At 47.1% G+C, this 21,898-nt stretch overlaps 1 protein-coding gene across 2 annotated transcripts in view; it reads right to left on the reverse strand.

Moving 5' to 3' along the window:
* Positions 1-4,904: 4,904 nt before the first annotated feature.
* The window catches only part of RNFT2 (ring finger protein, transmembrane 2), a 56,844-nt gene continuing 39,850 nt past the window's right edge, over positions 4,905-21,898 (reverse strand). For both annotated transcript variants that reach the window (XM_036929552.2, XM_057492068.1), the window contains 4 exons: positions 13,639-13,788; positions 12,268-12,333; positions 12,033-12,134; positions 4,905-7,769 (listed from right to left, as the gene is read on the reverse strand). In XM_036929552.2, the coding sequence (XP_036785447.1) occupies positions 7,635-7,769; positions 12,033-12,134; positions 12,268-12,333; positions 13,639-13,788 (453 nt within the window). In that variant the 3' untranslated portion in view covers positions 4,905-7,634. The remainder of the gene's footprint in view (positions 7,770-12,032; positions 12,135-12,267; positions 12,334-13,638; positions 13,789-21,898) is intronic.

Here is a 21,898-nt window from a genome sequence, read left to right on the forward strand (position 1 = left end):
CCTACGGACGGGGGTCCGCTGGGCTGGTTAGCAGGCACCCTTCCAGTTCTAAGAAGCCAGCAGAAGGATCACCATTATTAAGTTGACATGGGGCTGAAATGGGAATTATTCCCCAGAGGCTTTGCTAACAATTCTCAAGACCTTTAGAATGCAGGACCTTTCAGAGTTGCTGCAAGTGGGGAAATGTCTTTTTTTCTTTTTTAAAACTCATGCCTTATGTTTTCCTAAATAGCCCTTTAAAGAAAAATGCAACTCCAACACCGCTAAAGTTCAGGGTAGCCTATCTGCCACCCCGCCCCGCAGACAGCTCTGAACTCAACCAGGTGAAAAGTGTGCTTCCTCTCATGGCTGGAGCCCTTCCCTCAGTCACGATGTTAGGGGATGGGTGCGCAGACAGTGTCTGCGGGGAGCAGCAAACAGCATCCTCACCAAGCCACAAACTTAGGACACATTAATTAGAATGGTATGAAATACTGCCTTTGCTTCTGTTCCATCACCCTCCGAGTCAGACACTAGTCTTCCCACCTCATCCCGTTTTTTGGGGAGAGGTTTTCATCACTGTGGTTGTATGTGATCACAGCTCTCTGCTGCTTTAAGGCTGCACCTTCAAGACTGTGGCGGGGACATGCTGACCATCTAGACACAGGGGAAAGGTGAGAGGTCAGAGAATCCCTTTTTCAACGCTGACTTGCCTACTACTTTATGATGTTTCCGCTGGAGAATCCAAACTCCAAATGTTGGGGTTGGTGTTTTGGGCAATTTTGATTTCAATGAAGCCACACTGCTGAGAGAACTGGGTACCCATGACCTCCTGATGGAGCTTTACAGCCAAGTCCCTTGTACATACTCTCTTGTATTAATAGAAACCATGTATTTATCTAATCCTGGCTTTTTCTTGCACATCATTAATTTGAGTGCACTTCTCCACTGCCCCGATTTTTGACAAGGGGTTGTTTTTAATGCTTGTTTTTATATGAGATTTGACTTCTTGATGGACATTTGTATTAGGAAATTGAAGCATGATATATATGTATATATTGTCTCCGCCGTCTCTCCTGTTGCATTACTTGGATTGCATGAGATAGTGGGGTGGTGTTTTGTTTTAAAAAAAAAATATTTCCACAGTGTGCAAAGTGCTGGCACCATCCCTCCCTCTCTCCCCCGCTTTTCTCTGGCTGCCAAGGAGTCATTGATTTTGATTAGCTTCACTGCAGAGCGTCTGTGAAAAGAGAGAGAGAGGGAGGGGAGGCTTTGAAATAAATTTTAAAGAAGACCTCATATCGGGTTTCAGCAGACAGCAGAGAGAGAGAGTGTGTGTGTGTGTCCGTGCAAAGCAGAGGGAGGCCTCTGAGATCATCGTTTAGGTAGCTTGCTACATAATGAAATGAGGAGCAAACCAAAGGGCCTCCTTTCTGATGGTGCTGGTTGCTCTCAGAGGGTGGGGGTTGAGGAGCTGCAGGGATTGGAGCCTCCCAGTACTTCAACATTCCCATTTCAAATTAGATCCATTCCCTTCTGGAAGCTTCTCTCCCCTACCCCATCTCCCAGAAACAAATAAGATCTCTTTTTCCCTTTTCAGATTGGGGGATCCATTTCACCTTCCTTTTGGCACTGATGGAGCTGGAGTAACAGGTTTCCTTGGGGGAGGCCCGCTGGCTGTGCTGACTGCTGTCCATGGTCTAGGCCGTGAGGGTCTCTTAGAACCCAATTCCTGTTTGTTTCTTCTTTCACTGGGATACTGGAAACTTCTTTTCCACTTCTTCCAGTGGTTTTGTTTTTTGATTCTTTCTATTTTGATGGGAAAATGGTGATTTATACACTACTGTCACAGAACAATGGTGCCGGACTTTGGTTTCACGTTTCTGACAGTGACAAAATATCACTTTCCCTTGCCAGGAACCTGTAGGAGCCCTCCCTGGGTCCTGCACGAGTATCTTTTCGGGACACTGGTTTGCCATGGTGGACTTTTTGAGTGTCCTTCTGGTATTAGAAGCTGCAGTGACAGCACATGGCTTTTGTTCTTCTGTGTTGATATCAACTCCTTTTCTGAATGTTCCTTAAGTTAATCTGGGGCAATCAGAGAGTCAGAAGCTGATTGGGGTGTTAGAGGGGACAGGCTAGACACCTGTCCTAGTCCATGGTTGCTGGTGGAGGAAGTTGATATCAAAAGTATCATTTAAAGCTTAAACCAAAAGTTTATTTTTAAATTTTTAATTAATTCATTCAATACCTATTTGTTGAGCACCTGGGGAGAGACTTACATATTGATTATGGACAGGCAGCTCTGCTTGGAACCAGACAATGCTCAATGTACCTTTCCAGACTGGTTCCTGGTCTTTAGCAGATTTGTCCATTCATCAGTGTGACCTCAGGCCTCACTGGCAGATTGTCCTATGGTATTTATTTTTACTAAACGCATACTATCATGAAGGTGATTAAAAAGCCTGCAATCTCAACTCATCCCCACACAAAAAGACTGGTTCTCACTGTTTCACACAGTCACAAAAGCCACCATTTATGGATTGCTTAGCCCACCTGAGCACTGTGCATGTTTTCTGCTCAGTTATTCCTCAGCACCCACTCTGGGAGACAGTCCTGTTATTATTCCCATTTTATTGTTGATGAAGCTGAGGCTCAGAGAGCAATTTAACCTAAGGCTACACAAAGAGTGAAGTGGCTGAGCCTTTGGTCTTAGGTCTGTGTGACCCCACCCACCCACCCCCAAACCCATGAGCTAACTGCCCTGCTACACTCGATTCTTCCCTGAGTCAGTCTCATGGTGTTGCAAGTTCAAGGGTAACATGCCTGTGGCCCAGCACAGGGCAGAGGAACCTGATTTAGCTCCACTGTAAGGAGTGTTGCATTTGGGGACACTTAAGGGCAGGCTAGATGTTTGGTTGGGGACTTTATGTTTTGGTTCCCAGTCTTTTGTGTTCCTGATTTCTAGAAGGTCCCTAGGAGGAGCATATCTAATTTGCAAACAGGGTCTGTCTGACTTACTTCCTAGAACACGGGAAGCTTTTCTTACCTCTTCCCTGCCCCTTTCTATACCCGAACCCCCAGGTTCGGTTCCTCTCCTCAAAGTCCTTTGCACTATAAGCACCCAGGAGCCTGTGTGTGTGGTGGGGATGGCTGTGGAGGTGTCTGGAACCTCAGTGAGGCCTCTGGCTCAGCTGGAGAGGCAATAAACTTGGGGACATTCCATTCTGGGTTCTAACCTTGCTGGTTCGCTGGTTCGTTGTGTGCTCTTTTGTAAGAGGAATTTCGTACCTTGGAGATGCTTTGTACATATTTGTAATGACTTTATTAAAAAACTGGTTGTGTGCTTCCAGCCATGGGCTTTTGTGTTTTCATTTCCTTCTGGAAGGTTGGTCCCCAAAGACTACATGAGGACCTGGCTACACACCCCAGCCTTCCTTGGGGCAGAAGGCCACATACTCACCGTCCTCTATTGTATTCCGGAGAACTCCCCAGGGGAAGGGTTGGCTTACAAGAAAGTACCAATTGGTTTGTCAACAAGCTGGGGGAATCTGCCCAGCAGTTCAAGGTCAGTACACAAACCTATCATTTATGCATGGGACTAGGTAAATAAGCTAATGAACCTGCAGACTGGTGTCTCCAACTATGGGCAAAGGGACCACTCTTGGCGGGGTTCTTTCACCGGCATTCACCTGGTCTGACATGGACCACGAAAACAAGTTTGAGGCTCTTCCTAAGAATGGCAGGTTAAGGAAAGGTGTTTTTTCTGGATAACAGACCCTTTCTTTTACCTTTGGGACCCAAGCCTTCCACACCGTCAGTCCGTGTGAGTTGGGTGGACTCTACCCTCCCATCTCCCTATGTCCCCGCCACCAGGGCTCAACACCCAACTCAGGCCTGGCTAATACTCTGAGTCCCAAAGACTAAAGTGATTGGTTTGGAGGCAAACCAATTGAGCCAACAACCTCATGACTCCTGCTGGAGTTTTGGGGAAGTGCTTGGCTGGGATTGTTAAAGCTGGGAGGACATAAGCACAGGGCTTCTGGAGGCCATTTTACCACCACATGGGATCTAACTGCCTGAAAAATCAGCATTTCAGAGGAAGACAGATTTGAGGGATGGACAGATATGATTCTAGTATCATTCCCAGAACCCCTGAATCCAGCTGCCCCTGAAGCCTGTACTACTACACGGACCAAATAATGTCCTTCTTTTATTTAAGCCAGATTTGAGTTGGTTTTTAAATAACTGTTATAAAAAACTTCTGCCTGATAATGTTTTTGTAGCTGGCTTCATCACACTGCCCTGAGGGTCATGAATTGTCACATATGCTACTAATTTACATTTTAAATATACATCCTAACCTGGCACCCAGGAGAACCTCCTGGAAGTGGCTCATACACTCTGGTCCGTCCTACAGTTACCTGCTGTAGTGGGCTCCATACCGGGGTCCCAGCCAGATCTCTTTTGATCCCTCCTACCAGTTGTGTCCCATCCTACATCTCTGTGTGCCTTGTGGCACTTGACACCTTCAGAGGCTTGGGGCCTCCTCAGTGAAGAACCTGAGTGTCTGAGAGTCTCCCCCGACCAACCCACAGCCAAGGACTGACAATGGGGGGTCCAAAAACTCAGGGCGGGACAAACTCTGAGATGCAACTGATGCTCAGAGCTCCCCAATGAACCAGGTTTGAGCTGGGACTTCTCTGAAAGTCACCCCCTTGTTTCTTCCCCTTCCCTCTCCTGTTTCACCCATTCCCCTTTTGGATTTCCCCTGGGAATGCTTCCGTAAAAAGTCACATGAAATCCAACAGCATCTGCTTTGGGGGAAAACTAACATCGAATAACCACCCACTGCATGGAGCATGTCTTTGCATCTCTCCTAAAGCAGGTCCTCCTGGCTTCATGAAGCAAAGGGAGATTCAAGACCACGAACATAAATTTTGTCATTAGATGACATTTATTGGCAGAAGGGAACTTAAGGAACATTAAAAACACCAAAGGTGGCTCTGCATAGCCCAGAGCAAAAGTCCTAAAAGATTCCAAGACTTACTTTACATTTCCTCTTTGCAAATCCAGATCCGAGCAGCCTGGATGACTCCCGATGCCTCTCACATTCTCCCCTTAGGAAGGTTACATCCAGGTCCAAAGCTCGCCTTTTTATTCTCTCACATTTATGCTCAAACTCTTTTACACTAAGAGCTCCATTTCTAAGGACTTCACGGAATTTTCAGTCAGAGAATCATAAGATATCAAGAGTAGGATACTCGACCGATCCCCTGTCAAACGAGCTGCAGAGCCCAGGTGGCTAAAGGAGAGTGGCAGCATTCTTCCTTTCCAATGGTGACTCTCGGCTGCTTTTACACTCGTGTTAGGGAACACATGCAGACTGATGTTTGCAAAATTCTGCACCGGCCACTGTTCCTCCTTAGAGTAGATGTTAAATCTTCCCACCCAAAAGAAAACCTCCGGTGGGACTTTCTCTCAGAGAGAATGAATAGATAAAATCTTAAACTAAAATCATGCTGCCTGCCCCTAAGTGTCCCTCACATGTGATGTTTTTTATAGTGTTAGAGGCAGGGCTCACTAGAAATGTTAGAGAAATTTTATTTTGACGGCATGAGTGCAATTGACCAAACCAATGGTATGTTCACCAGTCATCTACATTGTTAGCTTCCCTGGTTCCAGTAGATAATATACTAGGTTTTGTCACCGTGGAGATGGCTACAGGGAGGTGAAGTGATGTCCCAAAGTCATGCAGAGTTTGGAATCAGAATTCTGGGCTTGACTCTCAACAGACTGCTCTATCTGCCCTGTGACATGCGGCTCTTTAGTGAGTCTTCTCCAGCTCCAATTTCTCATGCCTCTTAGATGGCATCTGCGGACAACGTGATCTTTCTGACAAAAACCAGTTGCAGAAATTCCTGTTGCTTCCCTTTGGTTCTTCCTCAAAGCGAGGGGAATAGAGTAACTGCATCCACCTGGCCTCATTTCCCTCCATGTCCCCTTCCAACTTGATTCGACTATTCAGGCAAGGGGGATTCGAACATTGTGGCCATTGCCATAGTAACAGAGCTTGAAAGGTGCCACGCTGCCCTGGAAGGCAGGTCTTGCTGGGTACCAGGAAAGAGCTCTGGAAGTCAGGCAAAGGAAAAGGTCCTGGCTTGACAGCACACAGGGGCAAATGCCCTGAAGCTACTGGGGACGGAGCAGGCATGTTAACAGTGGCTGAGAGCGAGGTGGCAGCAAGGCCCCCATGGAGTCTCCAGGGGCTGTTGTGCTAGTCTGCTCACTAGCCGCAAAGATGGCTTTCCCTGAAATGCATTGGTGCTGGCCTGTTGTGCTGAGGTTGACAATAAGAACAGACCTAGGAGAGGGGTAGGGCAGGCAAGATTCCAGCGGCTTCTAAGTGGTCACCTGTGCCATCTACGCTCAGATTTCCAAGCAGGGAGGGTCTCACAGGTGGAGAGGCTGTTCTGCTAGACATTCACAGCTCTGGTATAGAGACTACGGAAACGCTGATTGCTACTGCGCTCTAGGCCACCACCGCAGCTTGTGGAAAAATCCACAACGTGGATTGTCCCCTTTGATCTGAAGGAAAAAGGCGATGTTCAGAGAAGCCATTAACAAGCTGAGACTTAAGTGAGGGAGAGGACTAGAACAGAAGGCAAAGGAGAGAACTAAAGATGGGTGTGGGGACCCAGTGATTTCTGCATCTGGACCAAAGCTGGCCTTTCTTGGTACCCAAATGTGACTGAGCACCCCAGACAGAGTCCAGCAAAACAGCAATTTTGAGGACCAAGTCTTTCTGTGGACCCAGCCACAACTAGATTTCTAGAGTTTGTGTTCACTGTTAACGTTGTTCAGGCAGTCCAAACTAAGCATGCTTTGCATGTGGGCCACTGAGGGGCATCAAAATCACCTCTTGTGCTTTTAGAGAACCATGTCTGTGGGCCCACGCCGCACTGTAGGAGCAGGGGGCAGCATGGTAAGAGCATGGGCTCTGAAGCCAGAGAGGCCATGGTTGGAAACTCGGTCCACCACTGCTAGCTGCGTGACCCTGGAAGAGTAACCACATGGAGCTCTGTGCTGCAGTTTCCTCATCTGCAACATGTAGGAAATGACAGTATCTCCACCAGGTAGGGCTGCCGTGAGGATCCCAGGAGGTCATCTCAGCAGGATATTCAATGCCGTGTCTGGCTCACACTAAGTGGTAGACAGCTATTGCAGGTATAAGGTGCGGCCCAGCATTTGTACTTGGGAAATACTTCAGTGATTCTAACCTGCAGCCCTGGGCCGTGTTGGGGGAGGCAGTGATCTCAAGGCCCCATCCCAGCTTGCAGCACAGGGTACCAGGTCACCATGAGTTACAGTCACAACAGTGGGCCTTGGCTATTACTGATCCCTTAACTTGGAGTGGTGGAAGACCTACCTGGGCGGAGACCAAGTCTGGGTTGGAGGCTTCCCCGTGTGTCAGGGAAGGATGCACACACCATGCCACAGAAAAGAGGAGAGTGAAGGTGGGGAGGACGGGGCCTGGCTTTGGGGGAAGACGTGGAGAAAGGCAGGAGGCCTGCTTCCAGGAAGTCCCCGAAGCTGGACCCAGTATGTCACTTCCCTGGCTGTGCCTGGGAGCTTCGAGTCCTCATTCTTTAGCCCTAATAGACCTGGAAGTGTGCCGACGTGGCCCCATCCTTCCAGCTGCGCAGGGTGTCCACAGCAACTGCACGGCAGAGGGGACAGGTGCGCTCCCGATCCAGCCAGAGGCAGAGGCACTCCTCACAGAACACGTGCTGTGGGGGACAGCAATCAGTATGACTGGGGACACTTGATCGAGCGCCTCCTGCATGCCTGCCTCGGTCCTGGGAGCAGGGACAGAGCAGCAAACAAAATAGACACTTTCTGCCCTCAAGGAGCTTGCACTCTAGTTGGGGAGACAAAATGAATCTCAAAATGCAGAGTATGTCTGTGGCAAATGCTAAGATGAGAAAGCAGGGGAGGAGGCACAGGGAGCGGCCAGGAGCACTGTGATGTTAAACAGGGTGACCAGGCCACTCCACTGACATACTGATGTTTGGGTAAGACGTGAGGGAGGGTGAAGACTGAACCCTGATAATATTTGGGAAAAGAGTGTTCCAGGCAGAGGGAACATCATGTGCAAAGGCTCTGAGGCAGGAGTGTGTCTGTTGTGCTGGAGGAACAGCAAGGAGAGGGTGGCTGAGCTGGGGGTGGTAGCTGGGAGGAGATGAGGTCAGAATCAATGTCGGGGGTGTAAGGATTGTTAGGTGACCTCTAGAATCAGAGGCTCTGGATTGGAATCATGGCTCTGCTACCAAGGAGCGGCACAGTCTCAGGCAAGTCCACCCTTTCACCTTGCTGAACCCATCCCCTCTATAAAACAGGGTCACTAATTCCCTCACAAGGTGTCTGTGAGAATGGAAATAGATAAGACCCATAAAGCATCAAGTGAGAGGCTTCTGGAAACACAAAATCACTAGAAGTCACCATTCTCTTGACCTCTTTCCTTTATATCATCAACACTAAAAACAAAAACTCATGACCAAGAACTTCAGGGCAGTTTTCTAATCACACTAACCCTTCTCTCTGGCAAGAAGTCCTTTAGGTAAGTTTCTGACCTTGTGTTCAAAATGCCCTTTCCCCGACCCCTGCAGCCTGGCAGGAGGCATGCCATAAATACTTGCTAAATGACTAACTTGGCAAGTGTGCTCTGAGAAGAGACATCTAACCTCTGAGCACACTCAGAGTTGGCTTGACTTGCTTCATTGACAAACTGCTTTCCAGGCTCTGGTTCTGGGGAGTGGGGTGGAGGTGGGGGTGAGTGACACACTGAGCTTAGTTGGATGACCCTTTGAAGGGGAGATAGGATGTTCTTTAGCCTCGGTGGGCTCTTTGTCCATCCATTCATGCATCTGTCCTGTTCATCTATCCATTGATCCGTCCATCTATGCAATTATCCATCCATTGTCCCACCTACCCACCTATTCACCCACCCATCTGTCCACCCATTTGCCCATCCACCTAGTTACCCCCACACTTGTCCCTCTATCCACTCACCTTTGCACTCATTCACCCATCCCTCCATCTGGCCACTATCCATCTCATCCCAACCATCTATCCATCTATCCATACAACCCACCAACCACCCATCCATCCCATCCACCCCTCATCTCATCCATCCCTCATTCCATTCATCCATCCCATCCCATCCCATCTGTCTACCCACCCTCCCTCCCTCCTTCCTTCCCTCCCTCCCTCCTTCCCTCCCTCCCTCCTTCCTTCCCTCCCTCCCTTCCTTCCTTCCTTCCTTCCCATCTCATCTACCCATACACCACCTCCCATCCATCCATTCATCCATCCCATCGATCCATCTATTCCATCCATCTATCCAATATTTACCAAGTCAGTCCTATGACTCTACTGCCAAAGAAGACAGACATCATCACCACTCTCAAGTTGCTTATAATTTGGCAAAAAGGAGACAGACCTTATACAACTAGTTGCCCAATTAACTAGCTGCCAACTGGGATACGTGCTAGGAAGGAAGAACATAGGGATCTGTGAGACCACAGAGCTGGTTCATCAGGGAAGCAGGGGCAGAGAAGCCTTTATTGAGGAAGAAGCACTTGACTTATCCATTCATTTGCTCATTCATTCATCACATTAAGGAATTAATGAGGCCATTCCACTTGTGGAAGTCATCTCTGCCATTCCAAGCCTAGCTTACAGCAGCAGATCAAGACTGAGACATGTGCTAGGCCTGGCCAAGTCTGTGGGCCTCAACCACCACAATGGTGTGGCTATTTCTTCCTAGATCTTAGACAGTGGTATCTTGTCCAACCCCTTCCAAAAATTCTAATCCAGCTGTGGGAAGAATGGGAGAAAAACAAACGGACCAAGGTTCGGAGAGATTGCCAGAAAGGAAGAAGAAGAAAGACTTTCACTTTGACATCATGCTCAAATAATTGCTACTGAGAAGGAAATACACATCTCTGAAGCATAAGAGAAGATACTCAACTGAGCTCATAATTAGGGAAATGCAAATTAAAACTGCATTGAGATAGTGTTACCACCTGTCAGATTGGCAAGACTCAAAAAAGCTTGATAACACAGTGTGTTGGTGAGGGAGGAAGCGTGAGGTCATGTCACACTCCGCACTGGGAGTATAAATGGATACACTCTTTATGGAAGGCAATTTAGCAATATCTGTCAGAACTGTCTGCCCTCTGACCTAGTAATTCCACCACTAGGAATTTATCCTACCAAGACCTTGCACATGGCATGAAATGGAATGTGTGCCAATAAGAGCTAATCCTTGCTGACCAGGTACCAGGCATAGTTCTAAATGTTTCACTTGAGTGAACACATGTAATCAACACAATGGGCCCAGATAGGTGCTACACATCCTCCTATTTCTGAGCTCCCATGACAGCCATATTTGTGATAATGAGAGATTATAAGGTACTAAATGTCCATCCATAGGGGAATGGTTAAACAAACCGTGGTCTATCCATAAAATGGGATGATTTTCAAATAAAGAGCAATCTCTTAAGACAGAGTTCTGAGTCAAAAAGGAAAGATGTGGAATTCCACTTGTGTGGAATAGGCTATAACATATGTCTTCTTGAAAAAAACATGCTCGTGTGTGTGTGTGTGTGTGTGTGTGTGTGTGTGTTTAAATTCTACAAAGCATTTCTGGGAAGCTGTAAAGGAGGCTGGCAACAGTGGTGGCCTGTGTGGGTAACTCAGGGATTGGGGATCTGGGCACAAGAGTAGGAGGTCTGTCACCACTTTCCTTTTGGTATACTTCTCAAAATAAACTTTAATTTTGGATTAATTTTAGACTTATGGCAGAGTCGCAAAGATAGTACAGAAAGGCTTATATACCCACCACGGGATTTCAGTTTCCCTTAATACATCTTGCACTGCCGTAGTATATTTGTCAAAGCTCAGACGACCACGCCGACACATTACTAGGGACTAACCTCCGATTAGTTCATATTTGGATATCATCAAATTAAAGATAAATAAAATGAAAAACAAACCTCTTAGAATCCTCACATAGAAAAAGGATAAGAAATTTTGCCAAAGCCAAAAAAGGACCTCACCTCCTGACCTCTTACCCCTGGAAGGTGGGTGAAGTGGGGGGCACATGTTCTCTCATTCCTTCTAGTCTGCAGGCCATGCCTTCTCCAAAGAGCCTTCCCACTTGAAACTCATTGCTCTCTGTCCTGGTCCCTGGGGATACTGCATGAATCTCTCTTCCATGGCACTTATCACCAGCAGCCTTCTTTCATAGTTATTTATGCATGTGTCTGTCTCCCCAAGGAGAGCATGAGCTTCCAGAGGAGGGGACAGGGTCTATGTGTCCTCTGCTTCCCCTCCCCAGTGTCTGAGAGGATGCTTTGACTCATACACATTTGCTGAATTGACATCTTAGCTCCTGATGTCGGAAGAAGAGGAGAGATATATTTAGGCAATGAAAAGGGACTAACCAGTACTTACGGCTATAGGCTGGTCACCCATGGCTAATAATGAAAACAAATGGTAATAATAATTATAATGATAATTATAATAAGAGCAGCTTTTATGGCTGACTAATTCAAACTTATTTTTGAGATCACAGATGATCTCATTTAATCATAATAATATTTCTATGAAGTAGGTATCATTATGATACCCATTTTATACATGAGAAAAACCAAGACTCAGGGAAATGGAGTGACCTACCCAGGGTCCAGAGTGCCGCTAGGATTCACACTCAGGATATTCGGACACTACACCATACTGAGGTCTTCACTCTCTACATTTTACCAATGAGATGGAGAAACCTGTCCAAGGCCACCCAGCTAGTAAGAGGCAGAGCTGAAATTTGAACCTGGGTCTGACTGACTCCAGTCTTGACCACACTGTTCCCAAAGACCCATCCCAGAGCCCTGAGGTTTGGCCACGGGACAGGCACCTGGGACTTCGGCATGGGGCAGGGCCCTGCAGTACCCCAGCCTCAGTCTCTGATGGCCCCGCCCAGCCCTGCTCACCTGGCACATAAGGATCAGAGGCTCCCGGAACTCGGCCTGGCAGATGGCACAGATATCGCCAGCTTCTGTGCACTGCTGCCCAGTGGCCCGGACCCCGTAATTCTGTTCGAGGGAGGAGGAGACATAAACATAGCTCTGGACCCTCACTGGAGTGATACCCTCAGAACCACTGCAAGATCTGCTTCTTGCTCCCGTTTCCTGTGACTTCCACAGGGACTGTCTGAAGCCAACTCACCTGAGAGGTGCAGAGAAGCTTCAGGGCTTTCCTAACTCCACCCACACGGCCACAGATGTCAAATGACTGAAAGAAGAGGGAGGAGATGGCTGAAAAAGTATCCAAAGGTTGTTCAGGACATGGACCCCTCATCTCTGACCCAGAACATTGTCAGGCACTTCTTCCCACTTGAAACTCCTCATTCCCACCATTTTGCTTGGCATTTGTGTTGCTGCCTTCTATCAGCAGTCTCTCCTGCTACCTGGGCCAGGACAGCAAATATATGGCATGTATACTGAATCTGCCCCCTTCCAAGCCCAGAACAGGCATTGCTAATCAATCACAGCACTAGCACTCTTCTTCTGAGCCCAGCCAGGGCCTGATAATCCTCCACTCTAGCCGGTCACTGCCAGTCGGTCAGAATCAGCAGGCCAGGTAAGCCCCAAAGGCTAATGCTGTGTGGATTGCCTGGCTAGTCCTGCTGGCAGAAGGAAAGGGCAGAACACATGCGTTTCCCCGGGAGTCTCTAAAACCAGTAATAGAGAAGGAAAAAGAAAGAGGAGGATGTATTTATTGTTAAAGGGAATAAAGCTGATGTGTACTAATGTTGAAAAGCCAAGCACTGCATAGTGATTCGCAGAGTGGACGGTGTGCAATTTAAAGAGGAACAGAAAACAAATTCAGTGGCAGTGTGGTCTGTGGTCTGCGGGCTAAGGGCTCCAGGCTTTGGAGGCAGACTGCCTGGGTTTGACGCCCATTCTGCCATCTCTAGCTGAGTGACCCAGGGCAAGCTGCTTCTCTCTGAACCTCAATTTCTGGTATTACATAATACGAGAGCAATAATGGTGTGTCTCTGGAAGGGCGGTTGAGAAACAGCATATATGATGAGCTTTATGGGCAATAAATTAGGATGGGTTTAACCACGAAAAGGAATGAGGTACTGACCCATTGCTACAATGTGGATGAGCCTCAGAAACAAAGGGAGTGAAAGAAGCCAGACACAAAAGGCCACAGAGCTGCGTGAGCCCACTGATATGAGACGTGCAGAACAGGCAAACCAAGAGACAGGACGCAGACTAGTGGTTGTCAGGGGCTGGGGGTGGGGAGGGTGGAGGAGTCAGGCTTGACTGCTTAATGGGCACAGGGTTTCTTTTTGGGGTGATGAAAAATGCCTTGAAGACAGAGGTGGTGGTGGCATGACACTGTGAATCTGCTAAACGCCACTGAATGGTTCACTCTAAGATGCGTAGTGGTTAATGTGTTGCATGAATTTTACCTCAATTAAGAAAAAAGAGATTAGGGTGTTATTCCAGGCTCCCCACTTGCCCCACAGGCCCAGCTAGTGAATGGGTCTTGCGTAGGCCAGCCCTTCAGGCCCAGGTCCCCCCTTACCTTGCAGAGGCTGTAGAGGACGATCAGGACCCCACCCAGGAAGTAGCTGTTGGATGAGTCATCGCCCATGATGTATTTATACCACAGCTGGATGGGGACAAGTGATCGGAACAGCTGGCTCAACTCCTCGATGACCAGATAGAACTTTCCCTGCAGCCACATAGAAAGCATCAATTATTATTAGCAGTAAAGACCCAAAGGACCAAGCCGGGGGGCCCCCAGCCCAGGCAGTAATGACATTCCAGGTCACAGGCAGGCCATTAATCAGCTATGGAAAGCACTCAGGCTCCCTCCTAATGGGCCTCGATATGGCCAGGGAGACGTGGCCCCTGCCCGCTGCCTTCACCCGCTGCCCACCAGCCCCAAAGGTGAAAGCTCCAAGGATCGTGTTTCAGGGAGGGAGAAACTAGACACCTTTGGTACAGGACTGGAGTGTGGGTCACTCCCTGGTGCCTACTGTGGCTTTGAGGGCTCAAAGCCAGATGTGGGGGCACAGGCGCTGGCCCCGCATATAGATCGCCCTTGTCTCTAGAGGGCTGACCCAGGCATCCCGGCTGACTGCCTTCGGGACATGGGGGCCGCAGGATGCAGGCAAGGGCAGGCCAAGAGGTGGAGGCAGGGAGATATGTGTTCTTCTTCCCAGCTACCCCACCTCCTGTCTCCAAGGAGGCAGGATAATATCTGGGGGAAGAACCTGGACTCAGGAACTCTGACTGGCCTGGGTTTGAATCTTATCTTGCTGTGTGTTGTGAGCCTCAGTTTCCTCATTTACAGAATGGGAATCACACTTCCTACCTTACAGGGTTGCTGTGAAGATTAAGAGGTAAACAGGAAAAGCATCTAGCATTGTGCCCAGCATGGAGCAATGCTCAACAAATTCTATTTCCTTTCCTCTGCCCTTGGACAAGTTCCTCAAGCTTTCTGTGGCCCTGTGGTGTAAAATGGAGATGAAAATAACCCCACCCTGTCATGTCTAATAAATGTAACCACATGGCTACTTGTGACCCAGTGACTCCACTCCTAAGCATGTACCCAAGAGAAATGAAAACATGTCTATTTGTACGCAAATGTTCACAGCAGTTTTATACATAATATCCCAAAACTGGGAACAGCCCAAATGTCTGTCAATGGGAGACTGGATAAACAAACTGTGGTATAGTTACACAATAGGATACTACTCAACACTAAAAATGTGACTGATGTGCAAAACATGGATGATCCCACAGACATTATGTCCAATCAGAGGAGACACTTATAAAAGAGCATATAATGTATAATTTTGATTTAGATGAAGACCTAGAATAGGTAACTCTAACCTATTAGTGATAGAAATCAGATCAGTGGTTGCCAGGGGTGGACTTGCTACAAGGGGGTATCAAGGAATTTGGGGGAGTGATAGAAGTATTTTATATTGCTATTGGGATGGTGGTCACATGGCTATACATTTTCCAAAACTCATTGAAATATATGCTTCAAACCTGTGCATTTCATTGTATTTAAATTATACCTCAATAAAGCTGATTAAGACAAATAAACAAATATAGAAACAAGTGAACAACCCTCCCCCAGGCATGCATAGCCTCAAAAAGGTGAAAAGTATTTGCTCCTGCGATTCTGTACCTAGATATTTACCCTAACAAAATAATCAGGGATGTGTGCTAAGATGTGCCCATTTTAGGTCACTGCAGTATTCTTTGTAACAGTACAAACAGAAACAAGTAACAAATTACATGTACAAAAAGAGGGGATGATTATGGTAGAGTCTAAAATGGCAAGTCATATAGCCATTAAAATATTATCATGAAAAGGAGAGACTTTAGAGTGAAGAAGCCCAGCACAAACCATGTTAACCAAGCGATCAAGGTCAACACCCACTTCCACTTCAATAAGTCATACTGACAGCCTGAAACCCCCTGTCGTGCCCTGGACAGAACCCAGGATCATTTCTGTGGTATTCTGGTCGAAAACGCATAACCTCAGTTGAATCATGAGAAAACAAGAAACAAAGCCAAACTGGAGGACATTCTACAAAATAACTGGCCAGCACTCTTCAAAAGCGTCAAGATCACAAAAGACAAAAGAAAAAAAAACAAGGAATTGTCAGATTGGAGAGGATTAAGGAGACTGACAAATAAATGCAATATGGGATCTTGGACTTGATCCTAGACTAGAAAAGTTTCTGGGACAACTGGCAAAATCTGCTAAGGTCTGTAGTTTAGTTAATAATAACTGTATTGACTTTAATTTCCTGGCTTTGCTAATTGTGCTGTGGTCATATTAGATGTTAATGTTAGCGGAATCTGGGTGAAGGGTATATGGGAGCTTTCTGTACTATTTTTGCAACTTTTTAAAAGTCTAAAATTGTTTCAAAATAAAAAGTTTAATAGAGAAATCATCCTGGCAAAGGATATCTATTGACTCAGGGAAGTGCTCATATGACAGTTCCAAGTGGAAAAGATATCAAATGCAGAAACACTCATTTTCTTTGTGTCTTTGCCTTTTCCAACTTTTTTGTACTGAGAATGTGATATATTTAAATTAGAGGGGGAAAAGTGTAATGAAAACATGTTGTGTATCAATCAGTGGATGATGTACGGGATGTGGATAGAGATTTTATACCCGTCTTGTTCTACTCCATTTTGATGGGCTGAGTACAAATCACTTGGAAGGAGAACCCTTGCAGCAGATGTGCCTACATTCGCTAAGGACCAAGGAAGGGTGATCCAGTCATCCCCTCACCCCAATGCCTGACCTTTGTGACTCCCTGTGTGAGGTCATCGTTTTCCACAGGGCCCTCTACCAGCCCCTCCAGGACTCCCACCAGTCTCTGCCCCCTGGAAATATCCCCTGGAAAGAAATACTGGTGTCCCTCCGGAGCCTGTGGGTAGGTGAGCTGCCTGGGGAGCTGGGATGTTGGAGATGGCCTCCGTGTTCGTTTTACATGCCAGTGGTGGGATGGTAGGTGGAGCAACAGTGTAGCAGCTCAGTGGACAGGTAGGGCTGCCCAGCTCCATCCATGTCCTGGCAGCAAGGCCCCAGGCTCTGCAGAACACCCTTTGTGAGCTTTGTTTTCCTGAAACATCCAACTTCAACTACCCTCTCCTTCCCTTACTGTGCTCAATTGCTCTCACTCAGGGTCTCTAAACTATTTCATATTCCATGTCATTCTGGACCAAAAGCCCAGTTTCTCCCAACTTCCAACCTTAACTTGCTTTTGTCACTCCTTGAATTCAGAGAACTCTCCTTTCCTTTCTTCCTTCTTGCCCTCTTTCCCTCCCTTCCTTCCATTACTGGACACCCACTATGTACCAGACACCCATATGTACTGGACACCCATACGTCCCCTCCTAATGAGGAAGACAGACACTAGGCAGATTACTATGATACGGTGGGGCAGAACTCTGCTAGAGGTAAGCACAAGGGGGCCTCAGAATTGAGACAAGGGGTGGGAGTTGGGGGAGGGGAGGTAAGTCTTCTAAGAGAAAGTATATAAATTAATCTTAAAAGCCTTGTTACCCAAAGTGGGGTCTCTGGACCAACAGTGTCAGCATCACCTGGGAGCTTATTAGCAATGCAGAATCTCAGGCCTCACCCAGACCTGCTGCATCAGAATCTGCAGTTTAATAAGGTTCCCAAGTGATCTGTATGCACATTCGAGTTTGAGAAGCACTATCTTAATGGATAAGTAGGAGGCATGATGGTGAAGGAAATGTGGGGAGGATGAGGGGGGAAGGTGTTCCAGAAGCCCAGAGGTGTGGAAAGGATGGTCAATGGCCCCATACCATCTTGGTGGTGGCCTCCTGTTCTGTCCACCTGGCCTCCGGAGGCTGGGGACATGACCACCTCATAAAAGGTCCTATGTCCCTATAATCCTGGGGACTCCTGCATGCTGGCATCTGGCTGACTCTGGGGACAGACCCCGCTGTCCCCTTTCAGGCTAATCTTGCACAACCAGACTGGCTTGGTGGTTAATAATGCACCCTCAGGAACCAGCCAGACTGGTTCAGACCCTGTCACCTCCTACCTCAGTATTGCTGCTTTTATTTGGCTTTGGTCACTGACCTTGGATCTCCAATTCCCAGGCTCCACCAGCTGTGGGCTGGTCCTCTGGTCCAGACCCTAAGCTTCTCCCTTGCCTACTGAGAGGGTCTAGCCCTTTTGCTGCAAAAGGCTAGATAGTGAAAACTTTGGCTTTGCAAGTCATACAGTCTGTCACAACCATTCCCCTCTGCTTTTGCAGCACAAATCAGCCAAGGGCAATGAATGGTAAACAAATAGGTGAGGCTGTGCTTCAATAACACTTTATTTACAAAAACAGGTGTTGGAACATATTTGATTTGTGGCCGGTGGTTTGCTGACCCTGGTGTATGTCAGAACCTAGGTAAGTCAAGACATGATGGAGACTCCAAATACATCCCTAGAATTTCAGAGCAGGATCAGGGATAACCTCAGTTCTTGGTCCTTTTGACAGTAACTTCACCTTGTAGACCAAGCTCTTCCTCTGCAGATGGAATACTGGTCCCCTACTGTCTGCCGAGCTAGCCCCTGTTCATCTTCTAGGTCTCAGCTAATTGTCATCTATGAAATGACTTCCCCAACTCCTTAAAGTAGGTGCTCCTGTTATACCCTCTAAACTACCCTTTCAGAGCACTTCTGACAATATTTTAAAAATCATTTGAGTGTCTGTCTCTCCCACTCAACCCTGAGCCCCATAGCATGAAAATCATTTGGCTCCAGGTTGTATCTCTAGCATCTAGCAGATAGTAGATGCTCATTTAATAATGGGGGCTCTCTGAAGCTAACGGTTCCACTCTCATTACTCATGCTAACTTCTAGAGTTTGCTGATGGAGAAGAATTGAAACATCAAAGAGAAAACTTCCCTTTGTAAGCAAGCACTGAAGTCACAGGAAATAAAATAAAGGAATTTGTGCCTTTGTGGCACCATGCTAAAGGTAGCAATTAGCTGCCAGTGGGTGTGCCACTTGGAGAAGGAGATAAAAACACCCGGGAAAACTGGGCATATCCCAGGGAAACCATCTCTCTCTAATTAAGCAGTTTTATAATTCCAGGTTTCTTAACTGTTATTTCTGACGACCACCAAATGGGATGTGTGGTTTCTCTGGGGAGTCAGAGAACAAGGGGAAGTGATTAGCTTATGAGCCGTCTGGCCTCCCTGCCACCCATGAAGGGGGAGCCCATAGCAACCACTGCAGGACTGGGCGAGGAGCGCTCTCCGCTGGGATTGAGGCGGGAGGGCGGTTTCTATTCTGACGTCCTGACTGCTAGGATGGGGGTGCGACACTAAGTGAAATGGGAAACAAGGGAACGACAGAGGGCTGCCTCTGGGGGGGCGTTAACTGAGGGAAAGCAGGGTGCTGAGAAGAGGAAGACATGAGCAGAGAAGGAGAATTTCTGAGAAGAAAGCACCTACGTGGGAAAGATGATTTCAAGAGTTGGGGAGGGAAGGGAGACATAGCCAGCTGTTAGCAGCATAAATGTGTAAAGAGTGGATAGATTGGTGAAAGATTTTTTTCTGCATCAAAATTAATAATGTTCATACAGCTGTGCCTGCTTACAAATCTCTTCGATCCACATTTTCTCATCTACAGAAGCAAGACAGCACAGCATTTAAGGGCATAGGATTTGGGGCTCTGAGGTCAGATCTGCCATCTACTACACTGGTTGCTTTTTGACTAATTTAACCTCTTTGAGCCTCAGTTTCTTCATCTGTAAGTGGGGTTGAATATCTGTATCTATGTATCTGTCTTTAGTGTGCTGGCAAACCAGCTCACTGGAAGACAACAACAAAAGGCTCTGATTTGTGTGTTTGCCAATTATTGTGGTGTAAACACCCCCACAGGCCTATTTCAAGCTACCTAGGGTTTAATGTCTGCTGGTAAGTTTCATAAAAATTTAACCATTGGCTCCTGCAAGCCAGTGTGATCTGGCTCCAACGCACCAGGCAATGGGGAGGATTAAATGAACCAATGAACCTAAAGTACAGGTACCCACGAAGTACATGAGAAGAGCTAGTTATGAACCTCATGATATCTGAGGAGGTGGGCATTATTACCATCAACTTCTTTTAGAGATAAGAACCATAATGTTCAAAAGAACTAAGGAATGAGGCAGAAATGCAAGTCCAGGCCTTAAGAGACCTGGCAGCACTCACTGCCTTCCTCTTGCAGCTGCTATGCTGTGAGAAGCCCATGCTGCAAGGGGAGAGGTTGGCTCTGAGACCCCACAGTGGGGGAGCAAGGAGCACAGCCAACAGTGAGAACTGAGGTCCCAGATACAGGACCCTGGGCAAGTCATTCCAGCCATTTCAGCAAAGGCATTATTAGATCTGTGAGTGAAGAAGCCATCTGGAATGGTCCCACCCCAGCAGACATCGCATGGAGATCACTGTGTCCTGATGGAACTCCTGACCCACGGAACCATGAGCATTAATAAAATGGTTGTTGTTTGAAGCCAGAAAAAGAGAGAAAAAAGAACCAAAGTCCTTACTTAAGGCTACTCAGCTGTGCTATGAACTGACTTGTATCCCAACACAAACCATGTGCTGAAGCCCTAACCCCTAGGGTGATAGTACAAGGAGGTGGGGCCTTTGGGAGGTAAGTAGGCTATGACTGCTCATGAATGGGATCAGTGCCCTTAGGAGAAGAGAACAAGAGAGCTCTTTCTCTTTCTGCCATGTGAGGACGCAGTGAGAAGACAGCCATCTGCCAGCCAGGAATAGGAACTGAATCGGCAGGCACCTTGATGTTAGGCTTCCAGCCTCCAGAATTGTAAGAAAGAAATTTCTGTTGTTTAAGCCCCCAAGTCTGTGGTATTTTGTTATGGCGGCCCAAGCTGACTCAAACTGCTGGCAAGCAGCTGACCTGTGGTTTGAATGTAGGTCTTCTGTTCTCTTCCAGTGGCTGGGTTCATATCCTGGCTCTACCTGCTTTTAGCTGTACACCTTTGGCAAGGTACTTCCGTTCCCTGTGCTCAAAGCCCTGCAATCATCTTGATTCTCCTCTCTCTTATAACGAACATCCACCCCTCTATCTACAAATCCTGTTGGAGACAGCTCCCTAACTGACCCGTGTCTGTCCTTGTTTCCTATGGTTTATTCTTCATATAGTATCCAAAGTGAGCTTTTCAAACTACAAGGCAGATCCAATCATCCCTGGACTGGAAACTGTGAAAGTCTTCTATCTCATTCAGAATGACATTTAAAACCCTTGACATGTCTTCCAGATCTTGTAAGGCCTGTTCTCTGCCCACATGTCTGATGGGGCCTGTTTCTCAAAAAAAGCCAAGCACAGTCCTACCCCAGGGCCTTTGCACTTGTTTTTCCCTCTCCCTGGAGCATTCTTCCTCCTGATATCTGCCTGGCTCACGCCCTTGCATCTGAGACAAATGCCATCTTATCAGGAAGGCTCACTGAACAATGAATATAAAACAGCACCCCTGCCCCCCTTCTCCGCTTCTCCCCATCATCCTCTGTATTCTGCTTTCATTTTCTTCATTGCAATCACCCCCAAACAGTCTAGATTGTTTTGTTAAGCTCCCAGAATACAAGGGCTCTGTGTCTTTTTGGCACTAGCATTTCTATCTGCAGAATCTAGAGCAGTGCTTGGTACCAAACAGGGTGATTAATACACACTGCTGAATGAATAAGTGGGCCTCAACGCCCTCATCTATTAACTAGAGATAATGATATGTCCCTCAAGATGTTGTGATGTTAATAATAACAACTATATATAATGAGGGCTTATTACTTGCCAGATGCTGTCCTAAGCACTTTGTATTAATTCATTTAGTCCTAACAACAACCTAGGAGAGAGGAGCTATAATTATCCCCATTTCACAGAAGAATAAACTGAGGCACAGAGATAGTAAGTCACTTGCTCAAGGTCACATAGCTGGTAGGTGACAGAGACAAAATTTGAGCCCAGGCAGGCTGGCTTCCGAGGCACTTTATGAATCCTCTCATCAGCAAAATAAGTAACACATGTGAAGAGCTTAAAACAAGGTGTGACATTCCAAAATATTAAATGTTGGCTATTACTATTATTACTACTACTTGCCAGCTAAAGGAAGCTCATTTTGGAGTAAGGAGCTAAAGAGAGAGAAGTCAGAGCCATGCTGGGTGCTGACTATTCCGTAGGCCAAGCCTCCTGGGTGGGTCTGATATGTGGGCTGTTGTCAATGTTTGCCCGCACTTCTTAAGGCTGGCATAAGGCTGGTTAGCACTCCAAGACCCTGTGCTTA

This window comes from Manis pentadactyla, chromosome 14, assembly GCF_030020395.1.
Source record: "Manis pentadactyla isolate mManPen7 chromosome 14, mManPen7.hap1, whole genome shotgun sequence".
Lineage (NCBI taxonomy): Eukaryota > Metazoa > Chordata > Mammalia > Pholidota > Manidae > Manis > Manis pentadactyla.